Raw genomic sequence first — 15,978 nt, forward strand, 5'->3', positions numbered from 1 at the left:
TTGTTCGGGTCACACTCTTTCACCACTGCTCTCTGCCATCCTCCTATTCAACCTATTGAGAACCATGGAAACAAGAAGTCTTTCAATCTCTGCTCTTTCTTATAGCTCTCAATTTTTGTCTCCTTCCCCCTGGTTCTCAACGCCATATAGGACTAACAGGAGTAGGAAGAGTCAGACTTAATTGGGCTTCAAGGTGACTTGGTAGACGTGTGTGTTTGTGAGTGTGTGTATACACATGGGTGCTTCTCTACAAATGAAGTAAACTCTGTGGAAGAGAAGTAGACAAGGCCAAATGGGCTGGAATTGGCTCTAATAGCTTAGTGGGACATTGTGGGGGTCCTGTCTGCCGGATCCTTTACACTCAAATATGACACATAAAGAAGTAATAACAGTCTCACTAGAGTGGAAAATTCAAAAACCAAAGCTTTACATCAAACAGCCTCTGAAGGTAAGTTCAAATAAATGTCTGGACAGTGCTTGAATGGGTTTCAGGTGCAAAGTGAAAGTTATACACTCTCAGCGGCTGCTACCCATGACAATGAACTGGATGGTGGTGTGTGTGTATATATTGGAGGTTTAAGGTGTTGTGCAAGGGTTAATAATGTGATAAATGGCCTGGAACTCCACATTTAACATTTTCTAAAATGCACACATGCCAGAACCGTTCTAAATCCAATAGGTGTTTATGTGCATGTGTGTCGGTGCGCGCGTGTCCCACGATGGCAACCATTAGACAGGAGTAAGGCAGCCATGATGAATCGGCACTTAGCCCGGAGAAGCGCACTTGCTCAATGGGCTGTGAATCTCCCGCTGCCACTGTCAGCCTGCAGAATGTTAAATAAAGTTATTTGAATATTTGTAATTTTAATGTGCCAGCATGTCAAAAGCCCGCTGGAGCCTAACGGTGAGAGAAAATATGAGAGTATTCATACTGCTGTGTGTAGGCCTGAAGGACTGCTGCAGTGAGGAATTACATAAATACCAAACCAAATAAATACATAACCATGAAGTATTGGATTGTGGATGGATGGATGGATTCTATGAATATATAACCAGGTAATGATTTTTGCTGTTACGTTTCTATTTCACTTTCCATTTCACGTGTTAGTTACAATCAATAGCTGATACAATGCTGCTCAGCCTCTGTCGCGTGGCCTTTACTGTCCTCTGTTCCAGCCTGGTTAGTACAGACGCTGAGCCCCTTTGTGTTTGTTCAGACAGCAAAACTATCAAATATAAGAAGAAACTAGTGTAAAATCCTTAATTTTAATTGCACTTCAAACAGGAGGATGTTAAATTGTAGGTTCTTCTACAATGAACAGGATCAGTTGCGTTCGTGGTTTCGGATTTTTATGAACCCGGAATAAATACGCGTAACCTTCACGACAGTCAAAAAAGAAAATCAACCCGGCTTTATGGTTCAGGCGCTCACCTGCCAGTGAAGTGAATGTTGTCTGAGGATGCTTGGATTACAAATGGCTGCATATTCAAGTCAACAGGTGCACAAAAGGAGGTCAGCGTCCTGTGTGTCTGTACCCCAGCACAGAACTCCGCCCAGCAAACATTTGGCATCTGCTTTTTTTTTTTTCATCTTTTTCTTTTAAATTATACATGAATTCATGAATCCGAGCAGGAATTAAACACACAGGAATGGCGTGGAGCATCTTAAATGTACTGAATATTTGTCCAGGCGACTCAAACAGCTTACAGCGCCTCAAAGTGGCTCCGCCTCCCGTGTCCCCCTGTTTTCCTGTCAACCACAAATACTTACAATCCCCCATGATGAGTTTTTCATCCTGAATATTTTTCAGAATATTTGTACAAAATGCTGCTTTGTAAAAACTCCTTTGTGCTTCTTTTAAATACAGATTTCAGATTTAGCTCCACTCTTACTGATGTTTAACCAACTACATTGAGGAGGAAACCTCATACAATCCCAACGAAACTCCAAAGTGTTTCAGTTGTTCTCTTCAGCTATTTATGCCACATCCTAAACATCAGAACAACGAGCTCACGCCTGAGTTTGAATCCCTTCATATGAGAGACAACAAGGAACATTAAAATCATTTACATGAAAATGACTTCAAAACAAAACAGACCTATGATGAGCCAAATGTGTCAAGGTGGTTCTATCATCACGATACCGGGGGGCAGTAAAACCCACAAATCAGTTCTTGTTGGACCTTTGAGTTTAGCTGACACAAACACGCGCGCACGCACACACACACACACACACACACACACACACACACACACACACACACACACACACACACACACACACACACTCTCTCACACACGACAACACTTTTGAATGGTTAGAGGTATTGGGGGGCTATTTGGAGCGTCTCTGCTCGATTTAACTGGGAAGTGATAAAATATTTAGCACATTGCTTACATAGCCAAAGGGTGAGAGAGGAGGGGAGAGTAGAGAGGGGTTGGGGAGGGGTGTGTGTGTGTGTGTGTGTGTGTGTGTGTGTGTTGGTGGGGTGGGGGGGTACCCAAATGGCTTGTGTGGGAGCTGGGGAGCTGGTAATGAGGATGGCATGCTGGCATCATCGTTAGAGAGCACAACAACTCTACATGGTCTCTCTGCCCAACTGACAGCAGGCAACACACACATGCACACACGCGCACGCACACCAAGCTAGCTATCACTAATTAAAACATATAGATTAGAGAGTCAGGTTCAGGGAGGCCCACCACACACACACACACACACACACACACACACACACACACACCCAGCCACTAGTAATTAGACCTATTTTCACAGGCATGACAAATGACTACAAAATTAAACAACCAATTAATAATATGTCATAATTTGCTCAAAGCATTTTTTGCAGAGCAAAAACATAAATAAAGCAATCAGTTACCAGTCAGACAATGGATTCACACATTACACGACATCTGTGAGTGACAGATGCGTGTGCGTGCATGTGTGTGTGTGTGTGTTATGTCAGGTGAGAAGTGGAAGTTGTGTAGTGAGAGTGTGTGGAAGATTTCACCTGTCAAACACAGAGTGGTCCCAGTTATTGTCTCATTGCTCAATTTAAACACATTTTCATTCCAGGTATGTTTCTACAGGACATTCCGATATTCCTCTGAAAGTATCAGACATCATCAGATTCATTCTCCTCCTTCTCTCCTACGTTTCCCTCTCATGTTGTTCTCAATGAGCAAAAATCCCTCCTGCAGGAAACTCTGTGCTCTCGTATTCTTTTTGTTCCTGGATCTGTTACTTTATCTCTAATGGGCAATTATGTTAGACTCAATGCTGAGGCCATGCTATTGCACCAGCCCCCCCCCCCCCCCCCCCACAAACCACCCACCCACCCACAACTGATTGGTTGCCTAAAATACTCAGCTTCCACAAGCACTTAAAGCTTAGATTTCTCTGTTTAAATAATGTATTACAAGCCCGTGAGAAGAGTCTGCGTGGAAAATAAAAGGTTGAGATTGCTCTTATTGGAGGGGCCTCTCAGAAGAGATGAGAGGGAACAGATTCCCTACGAGTCTCCAGAGAGAGAGAGAGAGAGAGAGAGAGAGAGATCGAAACGGCGAGATCATATCGTTGTCTCCATCTGTTTAACCATTTGGTTTCCAAGCTTGTACTATGTGGTGTAATTCACGTTTAATGAACAGGAGTTGACCCAAACAGAAAGGACCTCAAAAAAAAAAAAAAAAAAAAAAAGTCAACGTAGGTTTCTACTCCTCTCCCTTCTTCCAGGCTGCTTTTAATAACTCCAAGAATGCCATATTTCCTTCAGTGGGAGAGGGAGAACTTAACACAGCAGGAAGTCTTCTTGTTGTGGGTGCTCAGAGAAGGAAGTCCAAGGGATTGTGCGAATTAGAAGATTACTGCTATCAACTGCTATTGCTATCAACAATTAATAATTTAGGTAAAAATTAAATTCTGTGTAAAACTTATCATCATACTGGAACTGTATGTTTTATATATTTCTCCCGTTGTTGTATGCATATACATTTGTTATTATTTCATTTTATTATTCTTTATTTATTCTGAAAAGTAGACCAGCCTCCTGGTCGATTGATTCAATGGACTCAGTTTATAGAGTGCTGTTTACCTACCTTGGTGGTGCCCAGAGCACTCTACAATGTCATCTCATTCACCCCATCACACACACACACACACACACACACACACCCTTGTACTTATATCTCTATGAGGACTTTCATTGACATAATACATTCCCTAGCCCCTCAAACCTAACCATCTCAACTGACTGCCCGACCCTAACCTTGACCCTAAACCTAACCTGAACCTGATTCTAACCTTGAACCTAAAACCAAGTCTTGACCCTCAAACATCCCTTTGAAGAAGTGAGGAACAGCTAAAATGTCCTCACTTTACAAAAATGTCCCCACTATGTTGGTTAAATGCATATGCCAATCCTTAATGTGTAGCAAGTACAAGAACACACACACACACACACACACACACACAGATAGTATTAGTGCCAGGCTACCATACAAGAAGTCAACATGCTCATCAGTAGCAATCAGAGGTTGAGTATCTTGCTCAAGGACACTTCAACACTGAAATCAAAGGGAACTGAGGTTTCAACCAGCGGCCATGTGGTACCAACGTACAATAACATAATAGACACAATAACATGTAATTGAACTGAATAGATCTTCCCCATGGTCATAGTCTCCAATATCAAGTTAAGTATCAGAGTGATATGCGCATCACGACACTCTTGAAAATTTTCTGAACGTGACAGAAAAAAGAAATCCCACTAACTTCATTTTCTGGAGTCGTTACAGTTCCCTTATGACACTGCAAGCAAACATTAATAACAGTAGGTGTTGGGTAGAAATAGAAACCTTATGTTTCCCATTAAGTCACATCCAACTTTTGCAATAATATCTTTATTTGAAAGTCATTTCACCTCAGTCAAGGACTGTGTGTGTGTGTGTGTGTGTGCGTGTGTGTGTGTGTGTGCGCGCGCATTTAAGTATATGGGTGCGTTTTGAAATCAGACATTCGGCAATTGGAGTAGGATACAGTAGATGCACTCCCACACACACACTCACACACACACTGTGCTTTGTAGATATGTGGCGTTCTCATATCTGTTTATTGATCAGAGCAGATGTGCGTCAATCAATCTTATCTGGCCTCCACACTCTCTGCAGCAAGCCACCGGTGGCGGGCCAAACCAATACTGCACCATACCGAGAGCCCGGGGCCACTTTTATTATCATCACACACCTTGAGCAAATTTTCTCTTTGTATGTGCGCAAGTAGCAGCATGTGAAGCAGAAAGGTACATTGGAGGACAGGGGGGGGGAGAGAAATGTCAGCTTGAACTAAAAGAACCCAGATTAACCTCCCCTTTATGTACATGTGATTATCTATCCCTCTGAATGTAGTCCTCCACACATCATAGCCAGGCAGAATCAAACATCTTACCATCTGTAAAGTCGGCTGCACAGATGGATGGCATTCGCCGCAGATTAAGAATCAATGCTAATGTGACTTTCTAGTACGCCGGAGGTGAATGTGATCAAGGAAGACGTACGGCGCGAGATGCTCAGCTAAACGTATGAAACACAATCAATTCAGCCGTTTCAGTGATGTGGAACATCTGTGATCCGAGGTGCGCCGATGCCTTGTTATAGTCAAGCCTAAAAATAGAACAAATCCATGCAGCTTGTCTGCAGCGGAGTGATTTGTTCGGAGTGTTCCATCACTTTAAAAGTAGGGAACCAGCGAAGAACTCTGAGTAGAAGTAAAGCTGAAGAAGATTAGAAATCTAGCTGCACTCACCTCTGCATACGTTGCCGTTGTCCGGTTCGAAGCCGGCTTTGCACGTGCAGCTACCGATAGGAACCATCCACTCTCCGTCTCCGTTGCAGTAGAGCTTTATTGGAACATCAACTTCCTCTGAGTTTGGAATGCAGATCCCCCTTGCGATGACCAGTGACGTGCTTTCCGCTCCTGTCATTGTCTCCGGAAAGATCGCAAAGTTCTGCACAACACTTGGGCACTTCTTATAAAAGACCCTGACTGATAGCAGAGACATGCAGGCACCGTAGTCCTGAAAGGCCAAGTAGAAACCGTTTTTAGACAACGGGCCGAAGCTCCGCACCTCTGTGTTGACCTTCATCAAGCGCCCCCCAAAGTCGACCTGCGAAAAGCTCTCATCAGCAGCAATGGTGTCCACCTTGAGATAAGGGGCTTCCATCCAGAATGCGGTGCCTTTGGTGGCGATAACCGCATCAGTTTCATAGTAGTAGAGGTTAAAGGTCTCCTTGCAGGAGCCGGGGACATTGGGGATGGAGCTGCAGTCACGCACGGTGAATCGAATCTCCACGTAGATGCGTTGCGCTCCTCGCCGGTCAATGAAAGTGGTGAGGAGCCAGTTGTTTTGACTGGGCTCAAAGACGTTGCATACCTGGTAGGTCCTGATGGTGTTGAGGTTTTCATCGTAGCCGCTCACCTCCTCCCACTACAGAAGTAAAGAGACAAGAGGGGATTAGTAATCACGGTGTTTTCTCACAATATTGGCTGAAATACACAAATATGAGAATCTTCTTCAGATTTGAGCCACTTCCTGGATTTAACAGCCAAGAGAGAATACACACTTCTCTAAATCATAAAACCATTTCCTAAATGCAGCCAACAGCTGCAATAATACTTCTTCATCTTCTCAAATATGGACAAAGCTATCGTGTGTGTGTGTGTGTGTGTGTGTGTGTGTGTGTGTGTGTGTGTGTGTGTATGTACTGTATGAGCACAAACCAAGTATAAATCCAATTACACCGGACGTGCTGCTAAGTGATATCCACTGCGAGCGTGGCTGGGCACTCGTATTGTAAAATATGGTGTGTAACAAATTCAAGATGATGCTCTGCTAAATTAAACAGACAGAGACTTCATGTCAGCCAAGCACCGGTCTGATAGAAGACACGCATGCAAGCCTTCTCTTGCAGGTGCGACCCAGAAAGTATGTTGGATGAGCATCAGACGCCCCCCTTGGGGTATTAACTCACTGTACCAAATCATGATGAAAATGTGCCATGAACATTTGGCTGGAATCACTGAGAACTGAGGATCGGTGAAGTAAAGAGAGACCTTGTCCGGACGCTTGCTTTTAAATGTGCAGCAGTGGGGTGGGGGGGGGGGGGGGGGAATTCAAAAAATAATTTCTTCAATTCTATTTTTGTAAGGCATGTGTCATACTTTGGCATACTGGAGTATAGCAGGAAAAAAAACCCAAACAACACAAAGGCTGCTTGTATTGTTGCAGTCACAAAAAAGCCCACTGACTTGAATGAATGTATTCTGCTGGGTGACTTTGAAATTTCTCTCCGTCTATAATAATAAAACTAGTTATTTTACCCCAGCTGAAGCAACGCATTTGCCTGACAATTCATCTCTCCAACTGCACTACCACCAATAATCCAAACAGCTGTTGGCCAGGAGGAGTTAATGAGGTCTACAGTGGCTTGAGTGGCCTCCAGTCAGTGGCTGTTTCTTGTGTGTGTGTGTGTGTGTGTGTGTGTGTGTGCGTATTCAGGATCTCCTGGTGCATCCTCTCTCTGACCTTTGAATCCCCAGCTGCTAAGCCAGGAGACAATGGAGAGAAGACATCAAGGAAATGTCTTAAATGAGTCCGTAAATGGATGAGATGAGCTGGACTGCTTTATTACATACGCCTGTACTACGTACTGCAAGAGTTCTGACAAGCTTATCGTTTCCCAGATTTTGTTGATACTTATTTGTAGTGGATGGTGCTGTTGCACTGCATTATATTTAAATGCATTTGTAATAGTCTGCCCCTCTCGTGAATGTAAATAGCTCTCAATATAATGTAGTTCAGATCAACACCTCTCTAAACCACCCTCTCAAGAACAGACAGAATAATTGTTTTTCACTTTTGCAGGAGAACCATGATCATATTCACACAGTCAGCTGCCACAGTCTGGTATGTTTGGGGTTAAAGGCCTTGCTCGAGGGCACCTGAGTCGTGATCATGATAATAAATGCTGCTTGTTCTCTTTCCCCACCCAAATTCATCCTGCCAATCATAGGGTTTTGAACCAGCAACTCTCTGGTCACTAACTTCGTTCTTTAAGCTACAATCCACCACTCTAAATCTCATCGCCACCAAGTAGGTCATGTGATCACCGAAGCATTCATGCATTCAAGGTATGAACGTGATCAGAGGAAATGAGAATATGGCAGTCAGAGATTTTCCTCTGACTAAATAAAGGTTAAAAACCCAATAGGATGATACCGACACTGACCACAGGAGGTGCTAGCACAGTCACCAGGACCAGTTAACCAACCACGCTGGTTGGTTACCTGAACTAAAACCCTATGAATCAAGTCTTAATCCTCTAACGGGCCAAAGCCTCCTCACTATGATGGCTGCCAATAGGTAAAGGTAGCAGTACAAGTACACACGACTGTTTATAAGTACTGCAAGGAAAGACAAATTCAATGGAAGCGTCTGGATGGAAAGGTCCATTGAGGGAGGATGGTGAAAGAGGAGGAGGAAGAGGGGGAGCGGACATGTGGAGAACAGTGACACCACTGACATGATAAACGAGTTTACAGAAATCTGAGGTGCAAATTAAGGATCTTTTTTTTCCCTGCTGCTGCTGCTCCCTGTGTGCCCACCGACCCCCCCCCCCCCCCCCCCGTCTCCCTTCTCTCATCTCTGCTCTGTAATGACCATTCATCAGCATTACAGCAACCTGTCCCTTTCAGCTCTGCCTGTTCATTAATACAGCCAGCCCCAGGCTCCCCTGCACCCGTCTGTTCTAGTCCAGGAGGGGGTCCTCGCCGCCCCACGTCCTGCCAAATGACCACCATCTTTCACGCCAGAGAGGGGCCCGAGGCCTCCGCGATAATGCCCATCTGAAATCTGTCCTGAAATTCATTGCTTCATGAAATAACGAACTAGTTTTTTTTTTTTTCCTCCTCAGTAGGTATTTGGAGTCACTGTTGTGTCAAAGATAAACAAAACTATTTGTTATCAGTTACAAAACAATTCCCTCTTTCCTTTCAGACCTTTATATTCATCTGCTGTTTACACCTGTGTGTCGATGTCTGCGTGTGTTTGTGCTGTTCATAATTTGATGGTTTACCGACCACATTCGTTTACTGATTATTTGCAGCTGAGCTTGCGGCAACACACCACATTCCTGCATCTCTTGCGCTAAAATATTAGATTTAGTGTGAGTATTAATATCCACATCTATTCTGTGGTATCTCAACTATTTGCTGCATTCACATGAATTGACACGTGAAGCAAAGCCTCTATCTCCATACCTGCAAGGTCTGTTTCCTCATCCTGTTCCTTTGCACATTCCTAAAAACTCTTACATCATTTAAATCAAGTCTATCTCCTCTTATGTTCCCAAACATCTCTCTGACCTTGGCAGGAAAGAGTGAAAAGAGGACGTATCATCACCTGTCACCTCACCGATAATGGAATTCCCTGGTCTTTGCATCCACTTCCTCCTCAAGGATTTGTGTACAAAAGAATACTGTTAGTCCTGAGTATAGTTTCTTTATGCATTAGGGGACCAAAGCACAGATTTATGTTGCTGGTATGTGTCATTTATATCAGCTCAAGGTGAACGTGGTCTGGGGGAGAATCTGGACTGTTGTTATCTTTATGTTGCCGGATGCATCTTCTTTTTTCCCTTTTTTCTGTGTTAATCAAGTGTTTTTCCTTCTGTAGATCCTCTGAAAGTTCAGGTGAAGAGATCATTTGCTGTCTGTGGCAGTCGGGGCATGACACTAAAGAGTACCAGCCCTGAATTTATGGGACTTTTACATTGAATTTTGTATTATTACCAAAAGTTAACAAACATTTAGGAGACTTGCATGTTCTGTTCATTAAGATAATTTTCACAAATGAACCACGGTAATAGATGCAGTCCTCAGAAGTACAACGATGATGTTATGCTTTTTATTTTTTAGCGTTCAAATTTGTATTAATATAATATCAATTGTCCAGGTCACTTCTAAAAAAGGCTTGTATTATATGAAAAAATGCAAAAACTAACATCAGAACAATACAAATACCTTGACAGAAACTTCAATTAAGTAGGTTTTCTATGTCCTGTCCCCCCCCCCCCCCCCCCCCCCATCTTAAGATTCAGGCTTGAAACGAAAGACGGCTAACGTCCAGCTACGCTAACGTTATGATGCATGACGTCTTCTGGTGTTAATGAGATGTTTAATGTCCACAACAACATCTCCAGTCGTGCTTAGCCACTCGTTACCAACCACTGTTCTTAGACTGTGTTTTTCACAGTAGAGAAAATGGAAGATAAGCTAGTTCTTATTTCAGGCATTTAACCAAACATTCAAAAATCCTACTGATTTGAGTTGAGGGAAGTTCAGCAATGCTAAATCATTCTATATCACTGAAGAACACATTGTGCACTGTGGCCATTTTCATCTCTTGTTCCTTAATAGCATGTGCTAATGAACCACCAAACACTTGAAATGTCAACCAGTGGATCCACTCTTAATAGTTTGCCATGGCCCTCTTCCCTTGTGCCTGATTGTTGAGTGCGGTCAGTGTGTGTGTGTGTGTGTGTGTGTGTGTGTGTGTGTGTGTGTGTGTGCGGTGATAACTGCAGCGAAGGAGATGAAGGAGCGTGGATTCAGAAAGCGCTTAATGTTTGTGTTAATGATCAGTCACACCTTGCTGAGCTGGAGAAGAGACGGTGTAGGATAGAAAAAAGACAGAGTGATGGATACAAGGAAAACACCAGAGTGGAGAGACATTAAGGGGGAGGAGGGAGAAGGAGAGAGTCGGTAATATATTCAGGCTGATGCTCCCCTCCACATCGCCTCAGCTCGCTGCCATCAAGCCATCGATACTCTCCCTTCATAAAGGCCATTCATCACATTGATCTCCTGCCATTACCCTCAAAGGCTAAAATAACACAGAGAAGCTCGGATGGCTACAATCTTGTTCTGAAGGAGCCTTCAGCATCCAGCAGTGAGACAAGCAGAGCTCCAGTCACGGGGCGGGGAGGAGTACCACTGATCTAACACTTGTGGAGGGAACACAGGGGGTAGACACGGGACAGCGAGCTACCATGGGGGGATAGGGCAGCTCTCAGAAAAGGTCATATCAAGACCTTTTACGACCTTCACACACTAATTAGGATTGGGCACCAGGACTATCAATTTTATATTTCGGTATATTTCAAACTGAAGAAGCGGTTTCTACTGTTGCCAATCAACTAATGTTGATAACTGAACTACAGCGCTGCAGCTCATCTGAATGAACTGAACTGAGAAGAGACTCGACTGAAATGCCCTTCCTGAAAATATGATAATTAATTTCCTCATCTTTTTCCAGAGACGTAAATTCTCAGTGGGTAACTTCTCTCCATAATGGGTATGCGTCTCGACGAAAGGCTTGCCGGAAGTGTCTGGGAACAGCAGCATATATTTGTGTCTCATGTAGATTGGGTATATTGTATATTTCTGTCGCAGGTAACCGAAGAGGTTCTGCCACATGATTCAAGATCAAAAAACTGTCAGCAGAGCAACTTCATGAAGCCTTGTTTCTTCCCTGCAGTGAAGGAGAGCGTGCTGTTTTCTTGCGGGGTAGAAAATGACCACTGTCCTTGTCTACCATGTTACTTCTTAGCTTCATGTGTCAAAATAATGTAATATACTCAGCTGATCATCCAAATGATGGCCTACATGGGATCTCAGAACCCATCACCCATGTCTAGGGCCAGTATTTCTGAGGTTCTGGCATTGCCAGCAGATATCCAGTCCAAGACTTGTTCCATCCACCACTCACTGTTGGCAGTCTGTACAGACACTTGAGAGATATGTGCATGGAGTTCAATGATGACGAATACTAGCGAATTGTTTCAAAACTAGCCTGTTTGCACTCAGTTCAAAACCCCTACAGGGGCTTTGTCAAATCGACAGACAACAGCCTTTTTACTGCACTTGCATTCCGGCCATTGCGTTCCCTCCCTTTTGCATTCCAAATGGATTGATTTCATGGACACACCAGAATTTCCCTGTTCTGACATTTTCTTTGTTGCCTACTGATTCCGTATTGGTGGAGAAAAATCTCCCCGAGGCAGAAATATCACAAGGATATGAAGTTGCTTTCTGGGTGGGTGAGGCCATACATTTCGGAGACCCCCTCTCCAGGGTTCTACAGATGTAGCTGGAGCACAAATAAGAACGTGGTTAAATTTATTTTGCTCATTTGTTGCCGCAAAACCCATTTCAGAAGGGAAGTGATCTCATTTCTGTATCTGTAATTCTATCCTAAATCCAACGCTCCAGCCAAGATATCTGGCAACAAAAGGTCCAATTGTGTTTTGGCCTTTCGATAAACACAGGAAGATACAAAGATGCCTCTTGACCACATTTGTGCTCATCGAGCAACTTCAATCAATGCACACCAGAGGAAAAGTTGAGTACAGGAGGATCTATGAGGTTGATCTCTAACCTGTAGTCCTGCTGTCGGATCCTCGGTGGAATAACGTTCCACAAAGTGCTTTTTCAAATCCATCAGCATCAGATATACTGAATACAGATGGATAATGAACATTTAAATCTGCTCAGCCAAGAAAATGTCCTTGCAAATAATTAATGAGAGTCTGGCAACTGAACTATCATTAAAACTTTGGCTTAAGGTTGGCTTTTATAGCAGGACCCGAGGAAAGAGACGTCTTAACAAGTCGATGGCAGCCGCTAAATGGAGGCGCTCCATCGCGGCGGAGTTCCCCTCGTCTTCCTCACCGGCTGCGTTCTGCACATGCACGTTATTACTGTTCTTGTGGCCTTTTCGGTTTCGATTCTCAACTTTTACCCTTAAATTGAAAAGGTAGAAGAGAGAGGACTGTATTCCCACCAAGGGTACGATCTCAGAGCATCTCTAACCCTAGGAGGAGGCACATTTGTGCGCACCTCTCTACTCAATAGCTGTCTGTTCATCTATCATTACAGGACAAAACGTGTAGGCGGAGGCGAGCAGGAGATTGCTTTTCATACCACATGCTTGGAATGGACATTTCGGTAATGAGTCTATTTGTTATTCATGACAACACAACATTGTACTGAGGAAGGGAAAGTATATACCTTCATAGAATCAATTGTTTTCAAATGTTACTTCATCCAAAATTAAATCATTATTCAAAGAGATGAAACTTTTCTTTTGCTTCCAACTTATCAAATATGGACACTTGGTTTAGGAATATGACGCCGTAAGTGTAAATGACCCAATCGGGTTTGGAGATTCACTTCAAAATAAAAGTGCACAGTAACACATTTTTGTGTTCCGCTCCAAAATAAAATGAGAGACTTCAAAAATACTTCCAAAAATGCAGACACATTTTTGGGAAAATATTGTTGGGATTTAAGCTATTACTTCAAATCCAGGACATCTCCATAAAATATTAACTGAATAACTCTGGAAAGCAAACGATGGTCTCATGCTGCAAAGTCTTTGAAATCGTGTGGATCTCTACAGCCAGTGTGAGACTCCCGGGTGCAAATGGGACTTGAATAAGGTCTCAGTGAATAAGGTCCAGCATTTGTTTGATCCATCCACCTTAAAAAAAAAAAAAACACCCACAAGCACTTTATATGTATCAGTCTTTTGCAGAAAGCCCTGCACATCCAAAACCGACGCTCAAGGGTTTCCTCCAGTGTCATAGTTGACGTGAAGAGCCGCTGACCAAGTGTCAGAATTTGACGAGTTGGGAGTGAGAACGTGTTGAAAGAACTGGCTTTTGATAAAAGAGAAAGAAAAAAGAACAGACGGGAAGAAAAAGAAATGGAACACATGCAGGTGAAATCCACATTGACAGATTTGAAAAGGCCAAGGTCTCAGGAGGACAGTGGATTATACCTGGACCACAGGAACTAGAGATAGGGATTGAACACCTGCTGAAAGATGCTCTTTGTGTTTCGCAAAGCTAACCGCCGCCAGTAACAAGCCAGATAACTTTTTTTTTTTCTTTTCCAAAGGTTTTTTTTTTTTTTTTTTTTTTCCAAATCTGTCTGACTTAATGAGATTATTTGCATTTCAACCTTTAGGTCAGTTCCTAGAAGTCGACAGAGGAGAAATGTCATTTTAGGAAACAGTTGGTTTTGGTGAGAAAAACTGCAGCTATATTTATTCACATCTGTTTTGAAAACTACACACACACACACACACACAAACATACATTGACAAAACCAGACTGCTGCTGCTAAAATATGCAGCGGCATGATTGCTATTATCATTTCTGATCAGCTGTGTTGTTGAATGAGAGCTGCTGTCAGGCCAGTTGCATGGGAATGATTATGATTATTATTTTTTTTCTCGGGGCATCTGAGGCCTACAGTTCTGCCTGGCTGAGCGTGATGGATGAGGAGGAAACGGTGATGTCTGAAAGTCTCCCAGTCCCACCAGATCCCTGCCACTCTATAATTACCAGTCACACAGTTCGGAGCTCAAATAGAGCCGTGCCCGTCTCCGTTAGGACGGAGCAGTCGTTGAAGTTCTGGGGAAATGTTTGCAGGGAAAAAAAAGCTGGATATAAAAACTAATACTGGATCTGGTGTGAGAAATGTCTGGTGTTGACATAATTACTACCAGTAAGCTCAAAAACGCTTTTTTTGTTGGTGTTGATGTTTTTTTAAGATCTTGTGGCGTCACTCAAGTGAACAATCCACCAGGTGCCTCCCTCCCCCACTATTTCAACAAGCTTTTGAAATATAATTATCAACGCTCATTTTTTTTCTTTTTTTTCTTTTTCTGTTGGCTGCTTTGAAGCAACATCCAATCTGCCGGGATGGAGATGTTGTTATATTGAGCTGCTGGTAAACACAACCCACAGAGAGATTGGAGGAGTCACTAAACATGTACTTTTACTCCTCCCGTAGAGAATAAAACTGGATTCTTAACAACACACTCATCATCATTCCTGCAGATTTATAAGGATGTTATTAATAGAATCGGTGGAGCGGTAACATGTCTCGTTGACATTAAAGGTCAAAGCAAATAAGTAGATAAGTTTTAAATTGTCATTTTGATCCAAATTCATTTATGAGTTGGACAAAATATTACAAAAGCCTTCCAGTATCCTGCCTTTTCTGCAGTATTTTAACCTGAATGATCCTGATGCTATGATGTCACACGCTGGTTGGATATTTTAAGCCCAAATGTCCATTTATATACCTTCATTTGGATTTTTAAAACAGAAATTGCAGGAATCTGAGCTGAGACGTTGCTGGATTAGCAGGAGGGACCGTATTATACTGCATTAGCCTGATCTACTGTAGGTAACCCTAATAAATGAGAAAGTGAAAATATTTTCCGATAATTGAGTTTGCAGAGGGAACTTGTGTCTATTCTACAAGCTTGATTGGAGCACACAAACGTTTCTTGTTTAATAACTTCATACAATTAGCATAATTAGGAACGGTTGAATAAACTTAGAAATATACCTGTGAAACCATCTTGAAGTCGGCTGGTCTTAATGTAATCATGTAAAAACACAGAAGTGTTTTCATGAAGACTTTTATCTGACGGCGCACCTGGTCACACCCACTCAGGTACCCTGAGAGAAAGCGTGCAGCTGACACCGGCTCAGCAGGGCTGCCAGTTACCAGTAGCAACATTACCTTGAGTCACCCCGTTGAAAAAGACTTACACAGCGTGTACTGCCTCTGCAACCTTATGGATCCATTGCGGAGGATGATAAGGAGGAAGAATCATTGATTTACCTTCGCTGTGCATGTACTATATATTGAAATTGGAAATCTGCCATAATGCACGACAGTAAAGAGGAGAAGTTAAACACTCGAAATTACCAGCAGATGAACCGCAGAGTGCACAAGAGCAAGTATGGACAAAATCTCTCACTCTGTATATGTTTGTGTGTGTGTGTGTGTGTGTGTTTTCCTGGCTTTTTCAATATCCAATCCACTTCACATTTGGTGGGAGT

At 42.9% G+C, this 15,978-nt stretch overlaps 1 protein-coding gene across 2 annotated transcripts in view; it reads right to left on the reverse strand.

Moving 5' to 3' along the window:
- ephb1 (EPH receptor B1) overlaps positions 1–15,978 on the reverse strand; it is a 159,473-nt gene that overhangs the window by 87,136 nt on the left and 56,359 nt on the right. For both annotated transcript variants that reach the window (XM_086203572.1, XM_086203571.1), the window contains exon 3: positions 5,801–6,482. In XM_086203572.1, the coding sequence (XP_086059698.1) occupies positions 5,801–6,482 (682 nt within the window). The remainder of the gene's footprint in view (positions 1–5,800; positions 6,483–15,978) is intronic.

The sequence above is a fragment of the Aulostomus chinensis genome, chromosome 5 (genome assembly GCF_037954235.1).
Source record: "Aulostomus chinensis isolate RoL2024-O1b breed Wild chromosome 5, RoL_Achi_v1.0, whole genome shotgun sequence".
NCBI classification, from domain to species: Eukaryota; Metazoa; Chordata; class Actinopteri; order Syngnathiformes; family Aulostomidae; genus Aulostomus; species Aulostomus chinensis.